This window comes from Octopus sinensis, linkage group LG5 (genome assembly GCF_006345805.1).
Source record: "Octopus sinensis linkage group LG5, ASM634580v1, whole genome shotgun sequence".
Taxonomy (NCBI): domain Eukaryota; kingdom Metazoa; phylum Mollusca; class Cephalopoda; order Octopoda; family Octopodidae; genus Octopus; species Octopus sinensis.
Window position 1 is genome coordinate 55,302,415 of NC_043001.1, and position 16,304 is coordinate 55,318,718.

The following is a 16,304-nucleotide window of genomic DNA, read 5'->3' on the forward strand; positions in this document are numbered from 1 at the left end:
GACATAATTAAAAGTGGAGGATGTCCTGAAGGTATAGTTGCAAGAATATGAACTGGCTGGAGAAAGTTCAGAGAGCTATTACATCTTTAACAAAAAGCTGCTTGCTCAGAGTGAATGGTAAATAGTATGATGCTTGTGTATGAACAACATTGCTATACAGTATTGAAATGCATAACTAAGCTGTTCAGCAAAGAGACTGACAGAATAAGTACCAGACGTTTAAAGATAGGTACAAGAGTCAATTTGTTTGAGCAAAATCCTTCAAGATGGTCACTTCAGCATCAGCTGCTGTTCAATGACTGAATCAAGTAAGAGATTATGGATTAAAAAAAAGGAAAAGATATACCATAATGACTAAAATAATGATTAAAGAAGTGTACATTTATTTTAAAAATGTCCCTGAACACTAGAATATGAAATGCATTAGTGTGGGCTTTGTCTCAGATATATGTAGATAGGTATATACAAGTGTATGTATATAAATAAAAATATACACCGAGAGAGAGAGAAGCACATGTGTACACATATTCATATATGTGCACCACTTTGTGTACATACATGTATATATGCACACATGCGTATCTATCTACAAAGACAGACAGATATCTCTGAGACAAATCCTGTAGAAAATGTCTTTCATGTTCTCGCATATGGGAGTGTGTTAAAAATAAATGTACACATCTATATTTTGATTCTTACTTCTTTGTGTGCATACTGTAATGTGTGTTTGTGAGTATATAAATCCTACACATGCCCACATGAATGTACATATGCACATATAGACACACACACCTATATGTGTATATATATATATATATATACACACATTCATACATGTATGTGTGTGCGTATGCGAAAATTTACTTTAGACAAGGACAAGTGCTTTAAGTTTTCTTTAACTCTCTTCAGAGGTTATATTAATATTACAAAAATATTAGAGTATTTATATTAATGGAATTATATATATATATATATATATATATATATGTAACAAAAACATAAATAAAATCATTGCTTACAGAAAGAATATTAAATGAATACATCTAATAAGTTTCCTTACTTTATCATGTAAGGGAAGTCAAATATTGATTTTTATAAGACGAAATAAATATCTGGTAAGACTGCAATGAAAGGAAGTTATTATGAACTGATGCCAGAGAGAAAGGATAAAATATTGAGAGAGTGGAGAAAGATAGCCAGCATGTCATATGACTTAAATGATGGTTAGAATATCCAAACAGTTGTTAGAGGTAAATAATGAAATCTAATATTTAATAAATAATTATTTACAACCAATATATATATATATTATAGATTTATACTAAAAACAAAGAATAAATAGATATGGGTGTGTTTGGGAACTAACTCATACTTATTACCATGAACAATTAATACTCAAATTTTACATCAATTAAAAATACCTAAATAAAGATTGACATCCAGGACTAAACTGATATTTTCTGTACACATGTCAGTCAATAGGTCATTAAAAAAAATCAATTTATATAGTGAATAATAAATATAGTTTAGAAATAGGGTTATTCTATGTTATTCAGGGCATCCTAAAAAACATATCCTATGATATAAAGTTGCAATGTTAAAATTGTATCCCAGGAAGTTGGCTATTACATAGTGTGATTTTAATAGTTTAGAACTACTTTTCATATATGAGACCATTCTGACAGTGACTCAGCTGAAATTACAGATCTCATTTGGTTTTACTTAATAATTAAAAGAAAAAAAGAAAATTTTCTTATGATTCAGAGAGTGGCTATATCAGAATGATGGATCACTAACACAAAGCATTTACTATATATATAAACTACAGATAAAGTCAGAAAGGACTTTCACCCTTTCTTCAAAAGCCTAGGCTTAACTATTATTGTTGAAGTTGATGTATAATAGAGAAGTTCCTTGAAATAATTCAAATAATAATCTCTATTGCCTCTGTCTTAACCCTTACAAATCATTAAACTGCAATAACAAATTGCCAGCTAACACAAAACTGTTGCTGAAAACTTAGTTAAGAAAATATCTTTTAGAATCCATAACATTTCTGCAAATGAGAATTAACATTCTTTGTATTATAATGAAGGTTTATATGGTTTAAGGATAATCTATCTTGTATTCCACCTTAGAATAATAGAAACACATTCAGAAATTGTTTGTATAATTCTTCTAATTCAGAAACAGCTACCCCAATAGCCAAGAAATTTTTCTTTACTTAATAAGCCTTTTCCCTCTCAGCATCAATGCTATAAAACTACCCTGCTCTACTATACTGAATGTAACACAAAACATAACTTCTTCTGATGTAGCTAAATTCATCAGAGTAATAGTTAATGTAAATGTGTACTTTTATGAATGTGTATGATGTATTTATCTGTACAACTGACTAAATTTAATCTGTTTTGGTTAAACATTGAATTGACAATCAAGAACCATTTTTGAACTACTAAACTTTTTATAAAGCATCATCTAACAGTCAACTTCTTGAGATATATTTTTAACATTGCAATTTGTCCAAGGAAAATATAATTTGCTTTTCTTTTTTGGTTAAAAAAATATCTATTTGCACTGCAAAAATGTCCTTAACATTTCCTTGTTAATATGTATTTGCTAGATATAAATAAGTATTAAATAACACTACTTATGCTCTGAATAACAGATCAATAACTGATAGTCATTTTTAGCTATATTATTACTCCCTGCTTCAGTCAATTTTGCTAGTACTAGATCTAGTAAAAATAGTGCAGTACTTACTATGATACTAGAATTAAATCTTTATCTAGGTACTTTTAATTAATACAGATCTTGACTATTATTAATTCATGGACAGGTAATAAATATATACAACTTTCTAACATATTTCTAATTATATCTTATTTGTAATGAAAATCAATATCATAGATATACTGACGGTAAATGATTGAATATTGAAACTTATTTAAATCTTTAACTACACCTTTATGGTTTAGATCTTTACATCTTCAACCATTGCTTAAGTCACAACAGAGGCTAAGTTATCTTTCTTCACCCATTCCCTCTTCTCTATATTTTATCTATTGTTTCTATCATCCTTTCAAAATACTCACATAAAAATAATATTTCCTTTCCTTTTTATGGTAACAAAAGGTAACATATTATACATATAAGTTACTTTTGTAGGTAATGTTTGCATTTTTATTTTTGCTTGAATTCTTTAATTGTTGTCTCTTAAAATACTGATTGATGTAAAAATTGTTTACGATGGGTAATATTTTTATAACATTAACAGAGAGGGCTGAAAAGTTCATAAACTGACTATGAAGGAGTGATGCTAGAGCTGTGAAATATTGCATGTATTAATTTCATATTTTCTTATTCATAACTGCATTGTTTCTTTCTAAGTACACTGACATCTCACTGTTCAAAGAACACTTCAAATGTAACTAGAAGTGACTTCTCTTCAAAAAGGGCAAAATATGGCATCATGGTGTTGTTAAGTACCTGTAGAAAATGGGTTATCCCCAAGGACATTTGTGCTGACATGGTTGATACATAAGGGGATGATGCTCCATCTTTGTCAGCAGTGTAAAAGTGGGCAGCTGAATTTAGGAGGGGAAGGGAGACCCAAGATCTGGAAGTCCTGCAATTGTCACCACCAAGGAAAACATTGTGTCCACCACATGGTGATGGATGACAGGTGATTGACAATGAATCAAACAGCCAAAGCTGTTACATATCCTGTGAAGGAGTTAAAAGAATATTCTGCACAATGAACTTGGCACGACAAACGTTTCTGCTGGGTGGGTGCCATATCTGATTCTGATTAAAAGCATATCAGACTGATCGCATCACAGGGAAAATCTGATATGGTTTGAGGCAGATCTAGCAGGTTTCCTTGAATGTTTCCTAACTCAGCTTGAGTGTTGAGCCAGACACAAAGAGATGATCCATGCAGTGGAAACACCTCTTCCCACCAGCTCCAAAGAAGGCCAAGGTTGGTTCATCAGCAGGGAAGGTGATGACCTCAGTTTTTTGGGATGCAATAGGCATTGTGCGTATTGCATACCTTCAAAAAAGCCACTCCAGCAATGGAGAGTACTCTGCTAACTTGCTGAGGCAGTTAGAAAAGGCTGTCAAGACCAAACAACCAGAAAAACTGATGAAAGGGGTCTTGTTTCATCAGAACAATGCTCTAGCACACAAGACCTAGGGTTCAATGGCTGATGTACATGACTGTGGCTTTGAACTGGTTGATCACCCTTCTGATTTGGCCCTATCTGATTATTATCTGTTCCCCAACTTGAAAAAAACCCACTTAGTTTGGAATCAGTATCGCAGTACTGATGGTATCATATATGCTGTTGGTGATATTTTTGAACAAAAAAGATGAAGGCTTTATCAGCAATGGAATGCAAGCACTGCAACACCAGTGGAAGAAGTGTGTAGACTGCAAGGGGGAACTACATTGAAACATAAACCTCATTTGGACACATTCCATGGGAGTATCTTGCTAAGCCTATAAACTTTTCAGCTGACCCTCATAATATCACTTGTGAAGAGGGTTTAAGTAAACTCAAAGCATTTTTACCAGTATAAGGTGAAGATTCTGATTGATAAATACATACATACTCAACATCTCAGAAATGTGAAGAACTGATAAAGTTGGTCCTTGAGGTATTTGGCCTCATGGATGAGATAGTACATTCTTTACCAATATTGCCATTTGATAGCACACCTAGCCAACCCTGTACCAGCAATAGACAATGACAGTTAAATGAATATCATAATGATGATGATGATTTTGACAATGATGTGGATAATGATAATGGGGATGTTTTTCGCACAAGTAACATTAAGTTTCAAATGACAAAAAAAAAGTTTGAAAGAAAGAATAGGAAGAAAAAAATGATTCTTTGATCTTTAAATATATATGTATATATATGTATGTATATATATATATATATATATATATATTTATATATACACACACACACACACACACACACACACACACACACACACACATATGCCTGCTTACTCATGTTTTTCTTTTTTCAAAATCATTATTTTAGTTGTTGCTGTTGTTATAATCATCATCATCACCACCACCACTATTACCATTATTATTATTATTATAATTATTATTATTATTAGCATTGTTGTTGTTGTTGATATTATTTTAATTCAACTTTTTAGTCCAAGAAAACATCTGCTTTGAATTTCTTTTGGAGCCGAACAAAGGATTTCCTCGTGTTTTTCCTCCAGTGGTGCTGCTTTCTTCGTAAACTTCTTTCATTTCATTGAAAACATATGGATCGTTTGATTTTTTTTTTTCCTCATTCATTATTTTATTTCATTTCATAGTTGAAGTTCCCTATTGTTGTTATTGATGTTGCGGTTGTTATTGCTGTCTTTTATGGTTATTGTTGCTATAATCATTAGTATAGTAGTTGTTGTTATTGATGTTGCTACAGTTAATGGCATTGTTGTTGCTGATGTATTGATACAGCTATTGTTATTAATATTGTTATCAATATTGTTATTAATATTGCTGTTGTTATTGATGTTGCTCTTGTCACTGTTGTGGTGTTATTGCCATCACTGACGTTATTGCTATTAATTGTTGTAAAGGGTGTGGTTATTATTGTCATTAACATTGTTGCTATTGCTGCTAATTCTTGATGTTGTTTAACCCCAGGTCAGTTCTGATCAAAAAAAAAAATCTATAATCAAAGGTGTTCCGGTGTTGACCAGTTTCTCTTTTATTCAGGCATAGTGTATCTTGGGCTACATCACTGAATGAGTTCTTTAACAGAGATAGAGTTAAAATTTGAAGAAATTCTGTTTGAAGGGACAAGCACTTTCACACACATGTATACACTTATGATGAGAAATTCCATCCACCAGATCACAAGGCTTCAGTCAACCCACAGCTATTTCAGAAGACACTTGCCCAAAGTGCCACATAGTGAGACTAAACCCAAAAGTACGCAGCTTTCTAACCACACAGCTATGCTTGCACCTATGGGTGCTATTTCAGCAAGCAGTGGGATTATGTGGAAGGAGCACCTTAACTCAAGTTGTTGATATTGATGCTGTTTAACTGTTGATCATTAATCAGATCTATGATGAAAGACTTTCCAGTTATGACTATCTCCTCTTTTATTCAGACTTAACATCTCAAAGTCTACAAGGTCTTACCTATTTCTTTTCTAAAATATTTAATGTTATGGCCTTGTTTTCTGTCTCTTCCCCTGTTTATTTTCTTCACTTTCAGAACAAAGTCACAAAAACATAAAAAAAAGGGAGAGCTTTCACACAACACATTTTATAAAGCGTGTATGTGAGAAGACATAACAAAAGCCATGTGTGGGTTTGTGTGTATGTGAGTTTTCTTCTATGTTTTAGTATCAATGTGTGTATATGTGTATGTGAGAGAAGTAGAATTTATGTGTGTGTGTGTGTGTGTGTGTGTGTGTGTGTGAAAAAAGATAGAAAGACAGGTAGACAGAGAAAATGAGGAAGTGTGTATTTATGAGTAGAAAAATCAGATAAAGAAAGAGATAAAAGGTGGTGATGTATGAGCAAGTTAGAGATCAAGAATAGATATAAATAAACAGAAAGTGTGTGTGTATGTGTGTGTGTGTGTGAGAGAGAGTGGGGGGGGAGATGGTTTGAGCATGTAGTGCATATCTCACTTTTCCTCTGTAGGATCCTACATGGTCAGCTACACCATGGTCATTGCTTGACTAGAGGACCAAAGAAGTGGTTCAATAACTAGCAGATGACTTTGAAGAGGAGTAACATCAACTGCTTAAAAGCAGAGGCTATGGCTATCAACCATTCACTTTGGTGTTCTCACTGCTGGAAGAGAATTGAAGATATAGGAGGAGGAGGAGAAATACACTCAGTACTACCAAAAGAGATGAGACTAGAGGCATGCACATAAGATTAATAGCTAATCTCCCCAGTCAAATATTCACATGTCCAGTGGCAACTAAAGGTGCACATCAATAAATTGCAACTGGGATGTACAGTCATCAAAGAATCCTGAATTGAAGAAGACAGTCACCAACGAATTTAATGGACAATCACATGCATGCATGTGTGTGTGTGGTGATGGGGTGGGTGAGAAAACAGAAGAATTAAACAGATAGATAGGAATACAAGACAATCTATGTGTGTGAAAGAGTGAAGGCTGGAAAAATACAGTGATGAATAGAAGCTTATGTGTGTGTTTGACTCAATGCAAAGACAGAGGATGATGTTCAGAAAACAAGACAACTGGAAATATTTTAGTAGTTTATATACACACACAAGTCCAACCCTAGTCAGCATGGAACATGGACATTAAATAATTATGAGGAATATATATATATATTTATTTATTTATATATGTATAAATATAAGAGGGAACCACTATGTGGAAACCCTTACGCTAGAAAAAAGATCCGCTACAGTCTCAACCATAGCGTAAGGGTTTCCACATAGTGGTTCCCTCTTATATTTATGTATAAAATACTATTTACTGTATCTCAGATTTTTTATATGCTAGACCACTGGTGTTAAATTGATGTTGTAAAATTAATATCCAATTTTGATATATATATATATATATTATATATATATGAGTTTATATAAATTAATATAAACAGCCAGGTGCAGTGTAATACCATAAAGGAAAAATTCAATCATCCCTAAGTGTGACTTAGGATGGTGGAGTATCTACATTGCTAGAAATAAGATTTAATATACCCTTAATGCTGTAGGAAGCATGCATACAGTATATGAGATGTTGACAGGGGAAACAACCACGCCATTGCCACTTCGAGGATCACTCAGACTATATATATATATATATATATATATATATAAATAAAAGACAATTATGATGATGCATATTTTTTCTATTTCTACAGTCAATTATACAGCATATTTGGTTTAAATATGACTGACATATGTTTCTGTTGCATGGAGAATTAGCAATTGTAATCCTAGGTGCTCCTTACAACTTGGAAGTGGTTAGCCTGAACCGAGGTTATAACTGAGTGCTCATTCTGTACTGCCTGAATAATTAATTCTATACACACATCTCATAGATAAAGATATATCCCACTGGACAGAGTATTTTTTTTTTTGTTGATTCCATCTCTATTGGTTCTATAAACTATATTTTTTTACTCTTTCACTTGTTTCAGTCATATCACTGTGATTATGCTGGAACGAAAACAATTGCAGTGTGGAAGGTGTTTATAAGCCATTTAAGAAATACACAAAAATCGTCAGATTCACTTCAACATTTAAATTTAATTTGCCAAAATAGTTTGATCGCTTTGAGACCGCGACCTGTTCACTGACAAAATCCCATGCTGCATCTCATTTAAGCTCAGCACGGAATTTTGTCAGTGAACAGGTCGTGGTCTGAAAGCGACAAAAATATTTTGGCAAATTAAATTTAAATGCTGAAGTGAATCTAACGGTTTATGTGTGTTTCTTAAATGGCTTATAAACACCTTCCACGCTGCAATTGTTTTATATATATATATATGCAGCATACTGTGCCATTGTCAGTGGGATCATCTAAAGCATGCTCCATCTAGTGAGAGATAAGTATTTTATATACACAATGTCTAAATACAGCCTACTATAAGTTTTGTACAATGGTCAGACCAGCTTTTATCGCATGTCAAGTGGTATCAGGTAATCATTCAGGCTGTTGTATTTTGAGCCTGAATGCTTACCAGTAGTATGCAGTATGTTATACAAGCTGATTCGACTATTCTACAATCCGAAGCATGAAACTTTTAGTAGCTCGCAATTAAATCCTGTGTGTAGTTGTTCCGTTATGCAAGTTTTTTTTTTTATTTTGTTCTCTATTTAACACATCACACATTCCTATCAAAATTATTTTTCAGTTGACATTTCCAGTGTAAGACTACTGATCCCCAAAACATATAAACGTTCTTACAAATAATCTAGGACATTCTGAAGTCTGTAGGCTTGCTTAGCATTTGAAGCAAGCAACACACACACACACACACAAAAACAATGACTGGGATTAAGTTAATAGAGGATTACTCACAAAATTTCATACATCAGTTGTACTCAACCGGAGTCTATATGGCACTTAGGGATCCATGTAAGATTTTGCTGTTAAAATTTATCTGCAGACTTCAACAATGCACAAGATATTTTAACAATGTTTTTTTTTAGACAGTTCTAAATATTTAATTATAAAAATATAATAGGATTTTTTAAACATTAAATGGCTAGAAGGGTCCATCCAAGTGAAATAGGAATCAAAAGAGTCCATAAGTAAAAAATGGTTGAGAAGCACTGTTATAAATCTGGGGATCTCAAAATAGCAGAATGGAACCCTTTGAAAGTGTAGTTGCGGAGAACATGTTTTAATGTTGCCTTCTCAAAATGCTAGTAAATACTTTTTCCCATTAAAAAGATGCATGAAATAAAAATAAGACATGATATACTCTAGTCTGAGTTTTACCCTTTGACTGATCACTACACTTATGATAAGCTAAGGGTGAAGCTCAGAGTATTCTATTATTTGATATAATAAAGATATATATAGGCGCAGGAGTGGCTGTGTGGTAAGTAGCTTGCTAACCAACCACATAGTTCTGGGTTCAGTCCCACTGCGTGGCATCTTGGGCAAGTGTCTTCTGCTATAGCCCTGGGCCGACTAATGCCTTGTGAGTGGATTTGGTAGACGGAAACTGAAAGAAGCCTGTCGTATATATATATATATATATATATATATATATATGTGTGTGTGTGTGTGTGTGTGTGTGTGTGTGTGTGTGTGTGTGTGTGTGTGTGTGTGTGTGTGTGTGTGTGTGTGTGTGTGTGTATGTGTGTGTGTTTGTCCCCCTAGCATTGCTTGACAACCGATGCTGGTGTGTTTACGTCCCCGTCACTTAGCGGCAAAAGAGACCGATAGAATAAGTACTGGACTTACAAAGAATAAGTCCCAGGGTCGATTTGCTCGACTAAAGGCGGTGCTCCAGCATGGTCGCAGTCAAATGACTGAAACAAGTAAAAGAGTAAAAGACTATCCTTTCTTCTCTATATTAAATCAATGTTTTCTGAATGTAAAAAATATATTTGTATAAAATACACAATGGTTTTAAATTTTAGCACCTGGCCAGATTATATTGACCCCAGTGTTCAACTGGTAATTATTTTATAGGCTCCGAAAGGATGAAAGGCAAAGCTGCCCTTAGTAAAATTTGAACTCAGAACATAAACACAGACAAAATGCCACAAAAATTTTGCCTGGCATGCTTATAATTCTGCCAGATCACTGCCTTTCTATGAAATAAAAGAACGTGTATAAAAAAATATATATTAAAAGATAATAATAAATATTCATTTCAAAAGTTTTATATACATGTATATGTGTATGCTTTTACACACACACAATATCTAATTTATACCCAACCAACTGTAACCAGAAGTACTGAATTTAAGTTAAATATTAGAAAGTCTCACTGTTGGGGTAATATAAATACAAGTACATTCTTTCTATGTTAATGATGTGTGGAAAAACTAGGGAAGGAGGCTTTTGATGAACCAGTCCATGACTTACTGATTGTTCCTCATAGAAAGTGTATCAGTATCTTTCTTCATTGGACAGCCACTATTAAGTATTGAATTCTGATTTTGCAATATCCTCATACAAACATGTGTGCACATGTAGCACAATAATTTTTGTGCTACCAACATGGACTAAATACCACGAAATTGTAATATTTTCACTAATTTCTGAGTCATGATTACCAAAAGTGAAACCAGTTGACCAAGTAAATATTTTATCTCATAAAAAATATATATACTCTGAGCATTTTTCTTATATTTTTCACTACATCTCACCATGTAGGGCAAAAAATTTTTCCAACAAAACTTTCGCTACACATACAGAATAACTGAAGAGCAGAAGGAGGATTTTCCACAGCTCTTATTCTCCTCTCTTTAACATCTCCATTGTTATAACATCTTTTCTTGGAGCTTCACTTGCCTTCATTAATAGGTGTTTTAGGTTATACAACACATTCTCACTCAGGCCACCCACCTAGGGTGATCAAGTCTATGCCTGAGTCCAAATGGCATTTTATTGAGCCCACTGACCACCTCTTTTCAGTCAGATCCATCAAGACACTATATAGAAGTTCACATATCAATAGACATGCATATATACACACATGTACAAATGCAAATACAAAAGTATATAGACAGAGTGGTTAAGAATTTCACTTCTCAAACACAAGCTTTTAGGTTCAGCACCACTCCATGGTCCTTTGGGGAAGTGTCTACTATAGCTTCAGGCTGACCAATGCCCTGTAAGTGAACCACTGGAACTCATGATAACATGGGTAAAATAAATGTAATGCAAACACACACACATGCACACATCTGTTATACATATATGCATTCACACACATATCCCTCCACACACACACACACACACACACACACACATATATGTACACACATATACCTCAGCACAAGTGTACATATTCAAAATAAGCAATTAGGTATACATAACATATAGATATGTGAAGTCTTACCTGTATTGATAAGTCCTGGTAAGCAGTGAAAGGGAAAACAGAAATTCAAATATAAAAATATTATAGAAAATGTAAAATGATAGCAAATACAACAGAGTGTGTGTGTTGTGTGTGTGCGTGCATATATGTGTGTGCAGATGTATATAAACTGATTGCAACAAATTTTATGTGAAAGTGTTTGCAAAATCAATGTGAATTGGTCCATAAAACCTTTAATTGATACCTTTATGTGTGAATCATAAGCAACATTACACAACTTGACCTTAAAAAACCTGTCAAATACACACACACATAGCTGAACAATGCAGAAAGTATACTTGGTACATGGAAACAGAATGAAGTCTATTGTATATGTAGATATGTAACTTTGTATGTATGTATGTATGTGTGTGTGTGTTATGTTCTTGTTTTGACATTGTTCATTAGTCTCAAGTGAGTACCAATCTTATACAAAAATTGTACACATTTCAAGCCTTCAATATCTGGCCATGGAAAAATATTACTTTATTTGGAAATGGCAGGAGAGAAGGGGAAGGAAGTTGAAACAGGAAAGGTATCTGTTTGTGAAAAATTAGCCTCAACAACTTTCATTTGACCCATACAAGTATGGAAAAATAGATGCTAAATGATAAAACATACATATTAACATATGACTCTGTATGTGAGTGTGTTTGTGTGTGTGTATCTATCTATCTATCTATCTATCTATCTATCTATCTATCTATCTATCTATCTATCTATCTATCTATCTATATCTATCTGTATCTATCTGTATCTATCTATCTATCTATATATATATATATATATGTATGTATACCAATTTTGACCCTCCACAAAATCCCAAATTTTATTTAATTTGCTTTGCAGGAGCAACTGTTTTATCAAAAGCATATATTGTTGTTAAATGCTCGAAATACGAGACTAGAAAACAGCCAACAACTGATGAAAAGTCATTCTTTATGTTGTTTGTTTTGTTTTCCATTTGTGTCTTTCATTGTTCGAAAGAATAGCTCATGTTCCATGTACTCGTGCTTCGTACTTTTTTGTTGTACACGTTTTATGACATCCTGTGCCCACATATGCATATGTATATGTATAGATGTAAGTATGTACATATATCATCATCATCCTCATCATCATTTAGCGTCCGTTTTCCATGTTAGCATGGGTTGGACGGTTCAACTGGGGTCTGTGAAGCCAGAAGGCTGCATCAGGCCCAGTCTGATCTGGCAGTGTTTCTACGGCTGGATGCCCTTCCTAACGCCAACCACTGAGTGTAGTGGGTGCTTTTTACGTGCCACCCGCACAGGAGCCAGACGGAGCTGGCAATCGGCCACGAACGGATGGTGCTTTTACGTATATATATATATGCATATATATATTATTTATATTATTATATATATATAAAGTTCACTGATGTTTTGAGCTTGTGCTCTTCTACAGAAAGGATTGAGAAGAAAAAAATGAAGAGAGAAAAAATGTGTAGAGATTAACAGTTCAATATGATTAAATGGCAGGAAGAAAGAGCCTGACATACACACACACATAGGTACATTTATACACACACACACACACATGTAAACATATACACACACATACACAGCTCTCTGTGTCTCAATATATATATGTGTATATATATGTGTGTATATATATATATATATATATATATAAGAGAGAGAGAGAGAGAGAGAGAGAGAGAGAGAGAGAGAGAGAAGCACACACACAAACATGAATAAACATATGAAGAGAAATAATTTAACAACTAGAGGAGGGAGAAGAGAGAGAGAGATAAAGAGAAGAAAGTGAGTGAAGAAACTTTGAGAATTAAAATCTAAAAACAAAAACAATACAAAAAATAAAAAAGAGACAAGTTAACAGTTTTTGATCAATAAAAATAAATTTCATTGAAAAATTATTGTCAGTTACAGACAGCAATGAAGTGTTGTATCAGCTCACTTGTGAAGTCAAACTCCTCATATTTATTATAAATTCACTATAAATGAACCAATCGGTAAGGTTTAACGGAATCACTTGACTTGTTAGAAATAGCAGCCACATTTTCTCTCATATAGCATTTAGTATAAAAAGATGGGGTGAGGAAGAATATATTAAATGATGTAGTCAAAGATAAGTTGTTGTGCAAAAAAAATAACATCTATATAAATATAAAAAGGCTTGATATGTTCACAGCTGGAATGCCTTTAGTCATAGACATTATTCGTTATTTAAAGCTGATCAAAGGATAGACAACAGCAACAAAATTGTCAACTTTGAGATAATTTATTTTCTAGAATAGACTTGTATCTTTGTCCAGGAGGGAATGAAAGTCAGAACAAGTGGCATATTCAACACAAAGTTATTCATGTTGTGTTTTGAAATAGTGTGATAAAATCAGTACAACAATTATGATGTTTTGAACAGACCATAAAGAATAATTCTAAACCATTATTCTTATGCAGAAAATATTTGACACTGACCTCATAGTCATAGTTCCAGTACTTATCCTATTTGCATTGCCATCACTGTTCGTCTACCCCAGTGGTTCTCAACCAGGGTCTATGAGACCCCAGGTGTTTCATATAAGACTTTTGAAGGTCCATGTGAGCAAAATAGTAAATTGGGGATCCACAGTAATATTTTAAGGGTTCATGAAAAAATTTTTCTTTGGCCTTTAAAAAGGGCCCGTTGTGACTCCGGTCTTTCATATAAGGTCTTTGAGGGTCCATGTGAGCAAAATAGTAAATTGGGGATCCACAGTAGTATTTTAAGGGTTCATGAAAAAATTTTGCTTTAGATATATTTATTGCAAGAAACAGCTCAGTTTCTTTCTCTAATGTTTTACACAGTTTAACATGTTTCTGGTCAATGAAATATGTTCTCTCAGAGTGCTATTTTCAAACTTACGCAAGTGAACATGTGAAAAACAAAATGGAAATTTTGAAAGAAGTGACTATAAAGCTAGTTTTTAAGCATCGAATGGCTATGGGGGTCCACCAGAATAAAACAGTAATCAAAGGAGGTCTACGGATAAAAATGGTAGAGAACCATTGGCCTTCACTATACCTTTAACCCTGATTTTCCTGCAGACTTCTGATTTATATATGTTGCAGCTAAGCATCAACTGTATTATTCTCATCAATAACAGAGAGCCTGCTAAGGCTATGCATGGGCACAGTTACTCCTAAATATTAAGTCATAAAAAGAAAATAAAGCTTGAATGTTTGGTAAAAGAATAAAATGAGACTCCTGTCTCCTTTACTATCCATAAAGTCATAACTTTTAGTTTTATGAATCCACAAGATAGTAACTGAATTTGTGAGCCAAAGGATCACATTTTATGTGAATGTGGAACCTGCAAGAAATAGCAACCTTGAATATCACCTTACATTCTAACTTTCAAAACACTTTGAAAAGAAAGGGGACAGATTAAATTATGTAACCCAAGATAGACAATCTCTTCTTTTTTTGTACTTGCTTCAATCATTGGACTGCAGCCATGCTGGAACACTGCCTCAAAGGTTTTATTTTTAAATAGTTGACCAACATTAGTATTTATTTCATTTTAAGCTTGGTACTTATTCTATTGTCCCATTTTGCTGAACTGCTAAGTTACACGGACATAAACAAACCAATACCAGTTGTCAAATGGAAGCAGGAAACATACACAAAGATATACATGCACATGATGAGCTTCTTTCAGATTGTGTATCTACCAAACCCATTCATAAGACTCAAGACAAAATCCATTCACAAGACTAGCTCAGAGCTATAGAAGACACTTGCTCAAGTTGCCAAATAATGAGACTGAACGTGGAACTATGTGGTTGGGAAATAAACTCCTACCACACAGCCACAACAGAATAATTTTGGCTGGAGTGTAATAGATCATGAGTGCCATAGCACATGACAACAACAACAATAACACCAACAACTAATTATCAGAAAACATGAAGAATAGCTATCAATAAATCACATAGTATATTCAGAGCAACAAACCAGATAATTTAAACAAAATAGAAATTTTTTGCTTGAAATATCATTGATTGAAAGATGGATGTGGTAAAAAGAAATACAAAGATGAGATATAAATTCCTGAAGCAATCTGGTTACAAGAAGATTTATTTACTCAGTACTTTTGTTCATTTAAGTAGAGTATTTAACATAAAGAGCAGAGTTTGTCTTTCATTATAACACATCATAGACGGAGGTGATAAGCAATGAAGAATTAAATCTAAAATTACGCGGCTTACAAGTTACGTTTGCAGATACATATATACAACTTATCAAGACTTGTAAATGCGTTATTACTTCAGCCTCTATTATATAATTACATTAACACATATGAGAGTCAAACACAAAGCTGTGTGCATACATATGAAGTTAGTGTGTGTGTATTTGAATCTACAAGTGAGAGAATACAAAGAATTCAATTCATATGGCACAAAATATATCACTTTATTCAACCTAGTATTACAGTACGTGACAACTATTAGTATATTGTTTCTATAAAATATTGCAAAGTGACAGAATTTGGATACATGTGAGAAAAGAGAATATATAATATATGTATGGCTTCTGTCATGTTCCTTGAGGTATATGATATGAACAGTGTACTTACAATTGCTACATATTGAAGTATAATATATATATATTTTTTCTTTTCTTTTCTTTTTTAGTTTCAGCTCAGAGCTGCGGCCATGCTGATGCAATAATACGAGGGAATATTATTCC

General features: G+C 33.4%; 1 protein-coding gene across 7 annotated transcripts in view; it reads right to left on the reverse strand.

The window, feature by feature from the left end:
- Window positions 1–16,304, reverse strand: part of LOC115211793 (roundabout homolog 1) — a 703,622-nt gene that overhangs the window by 187,111 nt on the left and 500,207 nt on the right. For all 7 annotated transcript variants that reach the window (XM_036503450.1, XM_036503452.1, XM_036503453.1 and 4 more), the window contains exon 20: window positions 11,574–11,588. In XM_036503450.1, coding sequence (XP_036359343.1) covers window positions 11,574–11,588 — 15 coding nt within the window. The remainder of the gene's footprint in view (window positions 1–11,573; window positions 11,589–16,304) is intronic.